At 41.5% G+C, this 11678-nt stretch overlaps 2 protein-coding genes across 4 annotated transcripts; one reads left to right on the top strand and one right to left on the bottom strand.

The window, feature by feature from the left end:
- Nucleotides 1-328: 328 nt before the first annotated feature.
- Nucleotides 329-4173, top strand: LOC108035197 (ATP-dependent DNA helicase Q5). Its single transcript, XM_017110691.3, has 5 exons — nucleotides 329-502; nucleotides 565-1863; nucleotides 1927-2378; nucleotides 2437-3808; nucleotides 3863-4173. Exons 1-5 carry the CDS (start codon nucleotides 400-402, stop codon nucleotides 3964-3966), a joined length of 3330 nt encoding a protein of 1109 aa, XP_016966180.1. The 5' UTR covers nucleotides 329-399; the 3' UTR covers nucleotides 3967-4173.
- On the bottom strand, nucleotides 4100-11632 carry LOC108035198 (uncharacterized). 3 transcript variants are annotated; one of them, XM_050886703.1, is made up of 5 exons: nucleotides 11484-11632; nucleotides 7211-7262; nucleotides 6982-7088; nucleotides 4805-4965; nucleotides 4100-4744 (listed from the first exon to the last, which is right to left on the bottom strand). In XM_050886703.1, the coding sequence occupies exons 2-5, from the start codon at nucleotides 7230-7232 to the stop codon at nucleotides 4507-4509; spliced, it is 528 nt and encodes a 175-aa protein (XP_050742660.1). In that variant the 5' UTR covers nucleotides 7233-7262; nucleotides 11484-11632; the 3' UTR covers nucleotides 4100-4506. The 3 variants fall into 3 exon arrangements, with proteins under 3 accessions (XP_050742660.1, XP_043950748.1, XP_016966182.1); XM_044094813.2 differs by having other exon boundaries at nucleotides 11396-11632; XM_017110693.3 differs by lacking the exon at nucleotides 7211-7262 and having other exon boundaries at nucleotides 11396-11631.
- Nucleotides 11633-11678: the final 46 nt, after the last annotated feature.

Genomic DNA, 11678 nt, shown 5'->3' on the forward strand with positions numbered 1-11678 from the left:
TAAAGCGCCATCTATACGAGGTCTGTGATAAAGTAGCCAGAAGTAGCTAGAAATCCTCGGCGATTGAATGATGAATTGAAGTAATATCTATATATTTCACTTGATTTCCAACATTTATATTATAAGTAAAAAAGGAACTCAAAGTGCGGAATTTTTACAGGTGCAAAATAAACAGACTAAGCAAGGTAAATAAACCCGAAAAACTGCAAAAGTTTTACAAATATCTTCCATATAAACAACAGTGTGAATGGTTCCAAGGGCAGTGGAGACAGCCTATTTAATCGGCTAGCTGCGCCGTTGCCCTGCATTGTCCATCGCTAACCAGCTGTTTTGGCGGCAACGAGTTTTGGAAAATAATGTTTATTTAAAATAAAACGCAGTTTGAGGACCGGCCCAGGAATGACACAGGAAAGCGCGGTGCACGAGGCGCTGAAAAGGCACTTCGGCCACTCGAAATTCAAGTCGGAGCTGCAGGAGAGGGCCGTGAGGTGCGCCGTCAAAAGTGAATATGGGCCACATTCTTACCCAATCTCGTAGGTAACACCTCTCGTAATTCCCCCACAGAAAAGCAGGATGTGTATGTGTCGATGCCCACGGGCTCGGGGAAGTCCCTGTGCTTCCAGTTGCCCGGCCTGATGTCCGAGAACCAAATAACCATCGTTTTCTCGCCCCTTCTGGCCTTGATCAAGGATCAGATCGATCATCTGACCAAGCTAAAGGTGCCTGCGGACTCACTCAACTCGAAGATGAGCACCAAGGAGAGGGATCGCGTCATCATGGATCTGCGGGCCGTGAAAACGAGCCTGAGGTTTCTGTACATCACCCCGGAGCAGGCGGCCACCAAGTTCTTCCAGGAACTGCTGCAAACCCTGCATAGGCACAAGAAGCTGGCCTACTTTGCGGTGGACGAGGCCCACTGTGTCAGCCAGTGGGGCCATGACTTCAGGCCGGACTACCTTAAGCTGGGCGAGCTGCGTTCCAAGTACCCGGACGTCACCTGGCTGGCCTTGACGGCCACAGCCTCCAGGGAGGTCAAGGAGGACATATACAAGCAGCTGCATCTCCACCAGCCTGTGGCCCAATTCAGCACTCCCAGCTTCAGGAAGAACCTCTTCTACGACATTGTGTACAAGAACTCCATTGAGGATGACTTCCAGCACCTGGCTGACTTCGCCAGACATTGTCTGGGCGATCCCAAGGAGTTCAAGGAGCAACCCAAGCCCCAGAGAGGCTGTGGAATCGTTTACTGCCGAACTCGCGACCAGGTGGAACGAATGGCCATTGGAGTTAGCAAACAGGGAATCGGAGCAGTGGCCTATCATGCTGGCCTGAAGACAGGGGAACGCACCGAAGTGCAAGAGGCCTGGATGCGGGGCGATCAGCCAATTATATGCGCCACCAACAGCTTCGGCATGGGTGTGGACAAGCCGAGTGTGCGGTTTGTGATCCACTGGGATGTGCCGCAAAATGTGGCTGCCTACTATCAGGAATCAGGTCGCGCTGGACGCGATGGCTTGCAGTCCTACTGCAGGTTATACTACGCTCGTGAAGATGTCAAGAGTATACGTTTCCTGCTCCAGAACGATGCCAACAGAGCGAGGGGTCGGGGTGATAAGGAGCTGCTCACGGAGAGGGCTATAAAACAGTTTGAAAAGATCACCGAGTTTTGCGAGCGGACCACCTGCAGGCATAAACTTTTTTCGGACTTCTTTGGGGATCCTACTCCCGATTGTAATGGTCAATGTGATGTCTGCAAGCATCCCAAGAAAGCGGAGAAGGCGCTGGAGATGTTCCATCGATTGTGCATGGATGACACTTTTAAGTCGCACATTTCGCTGCAGGACTGCGCAGATCTTTATGAAGGTGAGCTGTTTAGTCCCTTTATTTATTTTAGCCTATATTTTATTTATTTACTCCCCTGTTCAGGTGGTCGTCCTGGACAAAAACGTGCTGCCCAGGAGTACGCAGCTGGCGAGTCCGGTTCAGATGACGATTCCGGCCAGAGTCACTCCTCCATGGCAAAGAAGGCCAAGAGGGAATCTGAGGATTTCATAAAGCAGCAATTCAAGCTAAGAAAACAAATCAGCGCAGCTCGGCAGCTTGAGCAAGAAACTGCCGCCCAAATCTCTCGCATCCGACAGGCGGAAGCCACCGAAAAGAAAATCGCCGGGCTTCAGTCCACCCATCGGGAGAAATATCTCACAGCCATTATCGATGCACTGAAAGCCAATGTGGACAAGTGCAAAGAGGAGCCAGAGCAGCAGCCAAGAAGTGTACTAAAGTATAATGACTATGAAGCGATAGCAGTGGATATGGAATATGACGTGTTTCGCCAGAACAAGGTGGCAAATATGTACCGACATGCCTTAGTTAAAGAGGTTAAAGAAACGAGCTCCCACGCGATAAAGGCAACATTACTAACATTTTACTTTACAGATTTCCATCATTAAGCAACTGACAGGGAAGACGCAATTGTTGCCTATTTTGGCGGACTACGTTCCCAAGTCGGAAACGAGTTCGAAAGGCGTTTGGACCGGAGGAAGTGTGGCGTACTTCGAGCGCAAGCTGAAGGAACTGGAAGAACAGAGACCGCAAAGCCTCAAGGAAGTACCAAAAGCCTTAAAAGAAAGAAAAGGATTCAAACAGGAAAACAGCAAGCAGACGTCGATTTCCTCCTTCTTCAAAAAAGAGATTAAAGAGGAACCATCGGAATCATCTAACGATGGAGAAGGTGTAGCTATTAAAAAGGAACCAGAAGAAGGTCAAATGGAAATAGAAGAGAATGAAACTGAGGAAGCTTCTGCCAAGCATGTTAAGGACGAGCCAATAGATGAAGTAAGCACTGATCCTGAACTGGAACTCCAGCCGGACAGCATAATTGGGGAAAGAAAATTCAAACTGATGTCCAATGGCGATGGCAGCTATGACACCCACCGCAGAAAAAGAGTTTCACATCAGCACCAACCCAAAGAGAAGGAGTCCAAAAAGACGACAACAAGCATGCAGCATCTTTTTGGAACCTTTAAAAGCGAATCTGAAGAGGAGTTGGAACAACCAATGGTTGGTTTCAAAACTGCTCGGCAAATGCTCGAGGAAAAAGGTAAAAAATTAGGCAGCATGACAGAGGAAATGGGTCTTATGGACGATGAGGAGCAAAAGTCCGAAAATAAGTCTGATTCTATTGGATTCATTTCTGCCAGAGAAATGTTGGAGAAAAACAAGGTTAAGAATGAGGAAAAGAGGGAGAAAGTAAATAACAAACATGAAACACTAGGTTTTGTTTCAGCAAGAGAAATGTTGGAAATGAACAAACTTAAAGAAAAGAGTTTGGACAAAAACGAAGTCAAGGAAAATAAATTAGTAAGTAAGGAGACAAAGGAAGACGTTAAAAAGGATTCTGAGAAAAAAACAGACCGTGAAAGAAAATCTCACAAGGAAAAGCCAAAAGAGGCAAAATCGGAGATCAGGGATTTAAAATCTAGTAGGGTTGACCCCAAAGAATCAGAAAAGCATCCAAAAGATATGGTTTCCCGTGGAAAGGACCCCAAGGAAGCATCCTCAGACTCAAAGAGAGAAAAGGGGCCAACCCCATTAGACTCTTCAGCGCAGAAGAAGGATGCGCGGGAATCCGAATCGAAGAGAAGTTCGCATAAGGACGCCAAGCCTGAAAAGCACCAGCAAAAGAACGATGTCAGCAAAAATGTGGTGCAGTGGCTCAATCCCTACTATAAACGAAAAATAGCCACCAAAGAACTTTTCAAAGCCCTGGCAAAATTGCTCACTCAGCGCATTTGCGATGGAAGTTTGGGTATGGTATTGAAACTGTCTGTGAGAACCCCTAAAGTTAATCATTCGATTCTAGGTGATGGCGACGCAGGCAAGTGCTACATCAAGGAGACCTTCCATGGTCTGCAGATGATCAACAACGATCAGGACATTGATAAATACTTCATCAAGTCCAAGTGACTTCAAATAGCTCGTTCTGCCCGCCGCATAATTTCATCACAACGCATTGTTTCGCCTTGTTAACAGTTAAAGGATCTTTTTTCGTTAATGTTTCTACTTGTACATAATAAGACCCTAAAGTATCAATAACACATAAAATTATATTTTTTTTATTCATTCAACCGTTTCAGTAGAAAATAGAAAGATACTTTTTTTTATTTGTGAAAATATTCGGTCGTACAAAATTTATTTGTGTTGGATCTTACATATTAATTGGATTAGATAAAACGTTCGTGATGCTCAATGTATTAAGCTTACAAAAAAAAACAAAACAGGGCAGGCGATGCGCAAAGAACTTTAAACCTCCTCGGACGTCGTTTTTGTACATTTTCGATTCGATGATGGCAATTCAGATGTTTTCTCGTGGGATTACAATTAGCTGGGGGACGGGGATGTGAACGGGGTCTTACGACTAAGATGGAGCTGTAAATATTACAGTCCACGCTAGGCGAGAGTGAGGTGGATTCCTCTGTTCCGCCAAACTTCGCGGGATCGACCAGGTCATTCCAAGTCGCCATGGACGCCGAAACGGATGGTGATGAGAATGTCCAGCAGGAAGACCAGCGAGGTGACCAGCGCAATCGAGGCGGAAGCCATCACAAGGTCCAAACGATGCATATTCGGGTGCCAGTAGTTGCGATCCTTGGTGGTGGACCAGTCCCGGAAGAGCAGAGCGGTCACGGCCACGAACAGGACGAATGCAACCAGGTTCCACAGAGTAGCCGTTCGCCAGGGTGTCCTGTTGGTAAGGTAAGCATATTGTAAGTAACAATAGAGTTTAATTTCGGTTTTGACTCACAGATCACCAAAGAGCGCCATTATCAGATAGATGGCAGTGTAAATGGTCAGGGCACCAAAGGTCACATAGCAAAGGGCAGCTACTCGGGGTGTAACGAAAACCCGCAGATGAGAGTTGGTGGCCGGCTCGTCGATCAGACCAAGGCAGCATATCAGCAGGCACTATTTAAAACCAAAAATTAGTTTGACAGTTTATATTGAACATTTTTTAAGTTTAAGACTTTTTTAAAGATTTTGTTACACGAAAAATGCATTTTCGAATTCTATAACTTGAGTAATTGTAGTCGGATTTTGATGTGTGATACCTTTATGAGTTTGTGATAAATTTCTCTAGGGCTCTACATTAAAATATAACTTTTTAAGGAGGGTCAAAATTTTAGGGCTTTTTCATGTTTGATTTTTTTGATTTCCAAATTTCGAACAAGACCCCAAAACTGAACTTTCAGATTCCATAACTTAAGTTGCAGTATTCCGATTTTGATGTGGGATACCTTTATGAGTTTGTGATCGAATTCTCTAAAATTCTACATTAAAATATACCCTTTTGAAGAGGGTCCAAATTTTAGCCCATTTTCATGTTCGATTTTTTTGTTTTTCCAAGGCATTCCGAATAAGTCCCCAAAACTTAACTTTCAGATTCCATAACTTGAGTTATTGTAGTCCGATTCAGATGTGGGATACCTTTATACGTTTGTGATCGAATTCTCTAAAGTTCTACATTAAAATATACCCTTTTGAAGAGGGTCCAAATTTTAGCACATTTTCATGTTCATTTTTTTTGTTTTTTCAAGGGCTTTCCAAATAGGACCCAAAAACTGATCATTCAGATTCCATAACTTGAGTTATTGTGTTCCGATTTTAACGTGGGATACCTTTATGAGTTTGTGATCGAATTCTCTAAAGTTCTACATTATAATATACCCATTTGAAGAGGGTCAAAAATTTAGCCCATTTTCATGTTCGATTTTTTAGTATTTCCAACGGCTTTCCGAATAGGACCCCAAAACTGAACTTTCAGATTCCATAACTTGAGTTGTTGTAGTCCGATTCAGATGTGGGATACCTTTATGAGTTTGTGATCGAATTCTCTGATTTTCTACTTTAAAATATACCCTTTTGAAGAGAGTCCAAATTTTAGCCCATTTTCATGTTAGGTTTTTATGTATTTTCCAAGGAATTCCGAATAAGTCCCCAAAACTGTATTTTCAGATTCCATAACTTGAGTTATTGTAGTCCGATTCAGATGTGGGATACCTTTATGAGTTTGTGATCGAATTCTCTAAAATTCTACATTAAAATATACCCTTTTGAAGAGGGTCCAAATTTTAGCCCATTTTCATGTTCATTTTTTTTGTTTTTTCAAGGGCTTTCCAAATAGGACCCCAAAACTGATCATTCAGATTCCATAACTTGAGTTATTGTGTTCCGATTTTAACGTGGGATACCTTTATGAGCTTGTGATCGAATTCTATAACCGTCTACATTAAAATATAACCCTTAAGAGAAGGTCAAAATTTTGGCCCATTTTCATGTTCGATTTTTTTGTTTTTCCAAGGGCTTTCCAAATAGGACCCCAAAACTGAACTTTCAGATTCCATAACTTGAGTTGTTGTAGTCCGATTCAGATGTGGGATACCTTTATGAGTTTGTGATCGAATTCTCTGATTTTCTACTTTAAAATATACCCTTTTGAAGAGAGTCCAAATTTTAGCCCATTTTCATGTTCATTTTTTTTGTTTTTTCAAGGGCTTTCCAAATAGGACCCCAAAACTGAACTTTCAAATTCCTTAACTTGAGTAATTGTATTCCGATTCCCATGTGGGATACCTTTATGAGCTTGTGATCGAATTCTCTAAAGTTGTACCTTAAAATATACCCTTTAAAAAAGGGTCAAAAATGTAGCCCTTTTTCATGTTCGATTTGTTTTGTTTTTCCAAGGCTTTCCGAATTAGTACCCAAAACTGAACTTTCGAAATCCAAAACTTGAGTAATTGTAGTCAGATTTTAATGTGGTATACCATTCTAAGTTTGTGATTGAATTCTTTATGGTTCTACGTTAAAATATAGCCTTTTAAAGAGGTTCAAAATTTTGCCCATTTTTATGTGCGACTCTACCGAATAGTAATCACTGTGTTGAAATTTTAGCAAAATGTTATTTTTTTAAATCAAATGACTTACCAGTTCCACAATTTTAATGCATATTAGCGTGTAGGTGGCCTTTTTGTTGCCATTGGTTGTGGCAAAGGAATTATCATCAGCCGGCGACATTTCGACGCGTGAGATTTCTGCACCGGACAATTAAACAATCAATTAATTAATTCTACTTTTATTTCAATTGTTATTTCGGGCACTTTGGCATTTGCTCGGGGCGAAGATACGATGGGAATAAGATTCTTTGTATATGTACCTATCGATCGCAAGTAACTCATTTTGCAGAGTGTGTTGGAAACGTTCTCGACCTACAGAAGAAACGGAATCTTCAATTTTGGTTTTTAGTGTTCAGTTAAAGTCGGGCTAATGCCCGTATTTGGCCTCCGTCTCTGGGTTATCGGATATTTGTTATTGGATGCTCGGTGGAGCGTGCAAACAAGTAGAACTGAACAATCTACGTTCGGTTGTGGATTTGTGTCAATTGATGGCCGAAGGTCTCCCACATGAAATACATCCAGCTGCAGACCAAATTGATTAAGGGCACATTCTGCGATGATCTCATCTAATTGGGTGTGTGGGTCTTCTGGGTGGGGTTTGTAGCTACGGACATATGGAGGCAATTCGCCTGCGAGGTGCCGAGATGCATACCAAATTCGCCCTGGGAATGCGAGCAGCCTACGTGAGTACGCATCAAAAATTCTTATGAATAATAAAACTCAACTATAATCGCTCGCTTGTGACACTTCATCTATAATTCCATTATTTTCAATCTTAATAACGAACCGACAAAGGCTACTGTCGCCCAATTGTCACCGCTGTGGGATCCTAAGACCACCTCTATATAGAGGTGTTTACTCTAGGCAGGCTAGACTAGACTGTAAAAAAAGTGTAGTTTGAAAAGCTTCCATCTCAGAAACACTAGCATATTTTGACATTCTCAATCAAGGTGAATATGGGCTCAAAAATTTATCGTCACTTTTGGTTAAAAAAGTTTTCTCACATAATGATTTTGACAAAAGCCTTATCCTTATTAAACATTAAAACTCTAAATATTTGAGTTAGGTTTCTTTTGGACACTAAAATATTTTTTTTTTAAATCTCAATATAATAAACTCAAAAACAGAAAAAATGAGTTGCGTTTATTTTAGTTCTTCTACTGTGTTAGTTAAAGTAAAATATGTTTATATATTTAAAAAAAATGACCAGCCATTTCAAATTCCGCTGAGGATTTTGAATTTTCCAGTGTCATCGCTTAGGGTATAAAAAGTGGGGAATTGGATCTCCACTTCATAACCAACAATGGAACCACTCCATGGCTCCAGAATGAGGTTCCCCTCAATGATTGAAGCTAATTGCATCACACAAAGAACAAAGCAAAACAGCCCAATATGAGCCGAAGGCACGTACAGAAAATGGGGGATAAAATTGTGCTAGTTAACCCCGGGAAGCGTAACCCCATAAACAATAATTAAAATGCAAGTGGAAAACCAGAAAAAACAACTCCAACTGGAAATGAAACTGGAAACTCAACTCAAACCCTAAAAAAGGGTCACGCATAACTTTCACTGCGGAGGAGGGGGAAAATGGAAAGGGGTGGGGGAAGAGAAAGAGCTGCAAGAAGAATTGGAAAGGGAAAGATAAAATGGGCCCAAGACACTCCCTTATTGCAGATTGTGGGCTTGGTGGTAATAGTCATTTTAGTGTCTAGGTTCTGGTTGCAAAGGTAAACAACCATTAGGTAAGGAAACTACTAAAAAAGGTATACAAACTATAACTAGAGGGTGCTATTTAAATAACACCACTGTACCTTTGAACTTGTTTACAAAAAATCATCTGGAAATGTGTTTTTTTAAGAATTATTAATATTAATATTAATATTATATTAATATTAGGAAATATAGTCACATTCCTAATTGCAAACCTTAATAAAGTAGTTTATAAAAATTAATAGTTTTTTAAAAATACCTTTCATAATATTTTTAGGACTTAAATATCATATAGGTAATAATTTTAGTTCCATGTCATTCCAATCGCCCTTAAGTCCATATCCCCTCCATGAAACCACCTCACTAATTTTCGGGTTTGCGGCTCTTAAGATTGGAATTTCAGTGCTTAACTGTTTGCGTGTTGCTGCTAACGAGTGCCTCACGTTTTGGCCCACACTCGAACACCTCTTCACCACCCCGCTGAACCAAAAAAAAAACAAGTTTTTCTCGGCGGCGCTTAGAAGAAGAAAGCCCAAAAAGCAGAAACCAAACAAAACACACGCAACAAGCCACGAAGCACAAATAAAAAAAGGTAAACAAAACGAATTGGCTAAGAAAACTTGTTTTGGCTAAGAGAGAACTTGGCTAAGAGAGGCTACCTGCCACACCTGCGTAGTTCGGAGAGGATTTTCGCTCTCAGAAGGTGGGCCCAATTTCGTGGCCAGCACTGTGGGTTAACCTCGTTTCGCTTTCAGGCTCAAAAGGGACTTTTTTCCTACCAAGCAGCCCTACAACTGGTCTGAGTTGTGGGTCAATGACTTGTTGTTGTTCTCGGCTATCCGTTTTTGTTTTGGTTCTTAGATTCCGTCTCAAGAATGTGCCGAAGCAATCCCCACTTGGCCAGCTTAATTAGCCCCCATTTGCGATTTCCTGTAAGCCAGCGAGCCAAAGAGCCGTGCATATCATCTGTATCTCTCATCTTTCAATCGCAGTCTTGGGCAATTGAAAAATGCAACAAAACTCGTTTTGAGCCTCTGCCGCCCCCTTGTTGCCCCCCCATGGGCGGCCTGCCTCCCCCTCACACTTGCATTGATGTGCACAACGGCAAACTGGTTGCAGGCGAGACCGAGTGGGACGGGCGATGGGGGAGTGAGAGGGCCAGCACAAAAAATGCATATATGTATAAGGCGCCTACTGTACTTGGTCATCGCCTTAGTTTTCTTTTGCTCTCCCAGTGCAGGGCAGTTCGCAATTTCCCAGCTGCATTTTCCTAACATGGGTAATACCATTTTGAAAGGGTGTATTTCTTATAAAAACTTTGTATTATTTAAAACTACTTTTTTATACCCTTTATACGTTATTTTCTATCGCTCCAAAAATAAATACCAACTAAAAACCTTTAAAATTATTTAATTTTTAAAAAAATGTTTGATAAAATGTTCTTTATTTTAAAAAAAGGAAATATAGATCGTTGTCCAAACCTTTTTATTTTCAATAAGTGTTTAACTAAGTTGGCTTATTTTTTATGACCTGACTTTCATAAACAACCCATTTTAATGGGTATTTTAAGGCCCAGTATCTCAACGTGCCTGCATTTTTGCAATTATTTTGTATATTCTTGGCAATGGTTGCCACTGTTATTGCTTGTGACCCCATTCCGCCCCCCTCCACTTTCCGCTACTAACTTATACTTTGGTTTAGCCCTAAACATGCAAGTTTTTGCGATACTGTAGGGTTGGGTAGGGATCTATTGTGGTAGTTGCTGTTGGGGGAGTTTTCCGGGCGGCTCTCTTGGGGGTTGGTGGCGAATTCAATGCCAAAGCAATTGGCCAGGGCTCGTCGGGATTTTCCCATGGGTGAGCTGGGGTTACAGTCGCCGTGTTCTGTCTGTAAATGTGACGTGTCGGGCGTGTCACTGAAGGTCAGTGTCTACAGAGGATATTGGAACTGGATTGAAAGGGTTCGGTTTCCAAATTGTAATTGAGTGTTAGAATAAACCAAATGGGTTCAGAGGTTTGACAATTTGGCAGTATTTTGATTTACCTATTCTTAATATTATATGGTTTTTTAAAAATTATGTAAAATAAAGCTATTATTTACTTTGCATCATGTTTTTGATTGTAATTAGTAGTAATCTTCTGGTTGGGTGGGCATTTTTATTATCTATAAGTATAAATGTTACTTTCAAAAGGTATCCCAAACTGTTGAACCCATTATTTGCGTATTTTCAAAACTCAACCTGATTGTTTGAAGCCCATTTAAGATATTTTTTCTCATTGCATGAACCCCGGTATTTGTCACCTAATTAAAGCTGCATCAAAGGGGAGGGGCCGCGTTGACGGTGAGAAAATTGTCAGTGAGTCACATTAAACAAACTAATTTGTGTTAGCCAGTGTTGTTGTAGTTGTTGTTGTTGTGTGTGTATATGGTGCAAAATTAGCATGTCTAACAATAACAACAAAGTACAGCGATCGTCTTGCTGGCGTAGCTGTTATGCTTGTTTATTGTACAATTAGCTCTGGGTGGGGCCCTCCGATCTCACAGACTCCATCGCCTCGGGAGATCTCCGAGGGAGATTCGTATCTGTGACGGAAGCCAAAGTTTAGTTTCTTTTTGTATGATCAGTGCATTTCCAATCTCTTCTAAACATTATTTACTGCCGAGCAAACGACAAACTGGTTTTAGATGTTATTTTTAATTTGGTTTTTCCTTGTTTGCTTGGGTTATTGTATTACATTTTTCAAATTTCTGTTGAGATTGCAGGGGGGTGCAGAACACAAGTGCGGCCAAATGTTGTGGGTTAGCTTTCGAGTTATATCTCACACTAAGTACACAAATAAGTTAATGAATTTTTTCACGCGCGCCAGATAGTTTTTGATGTTTCAGTTCGAACTGCGACTTGGAGCGGAAACTGGGTTTTCGAAACGCTCTGAAACCGACGACACGCCAACGACAACTGTTGTAACCTGAACCCAAAGCCGAAACCAAACCGTTCCAAAGCCCGCCAAACGAGCTCTA

Source organism: Drosophila biarmipes, chromosome 3L (genome assembly GCF_025231255.1).
Source record: "Drosophila biarmipes strain raj3 chromosome 3L, RU_DBia_V1.1, whole genome shotgun sequence".
Taxonomy (NCBI): domain Eukaryota; kingdom Metazoa; phylum Arthropoda; class Insecta; order Diptera; family Drosophilidae; genus Drosophila; species Drosophila biarmipes.

Excerpts from the sequence above, each read along its gene's own strand:
- LOC108035197 (XM_017110691.3), top strand. The coding sequence starts at position 400 with ATGACACAGGAAAGCGCGGTGCACGAGGCGCTGAAAAGGCACTTCGGC. Across the intron at positions 503-564 it reads CGTGAGGTGCGCCGTCAAAA|AAAAGCAGGATGTGTATGTG; the intron begins GTGAATATGGGC and ends ATTCCCCCACAG. Across the intron at positions 3,809-3,862 it reads CATTTGCGATGGAAGTTTGG|GTGATGGCGACGCAGGCAAG; the intron begins GTATGGTATTGA and ends ATTCGATTCTAG.
- LOC108035198 (XM_050886703.1), bottom strand. The coding sequence starts at position 7,232 with ATGAGTTACTTGCGATCGATAG. Across the intron at positions 4,966-6,981 it reads GCATTAAAATTGTGGAACTG|TGCCTGCTGATATGCTGCCT; the intron begins GTAAGTCATTTG and ends GGTTTTAAATAG. Across the intron at positions 4,745-4,804 it reads ATGGCGCTCTTTGGTGATCT|GACACCCTGGCGAACGGCTA; the intron begins GTGAGTCAAAAC and ends CCTTACCAACAG.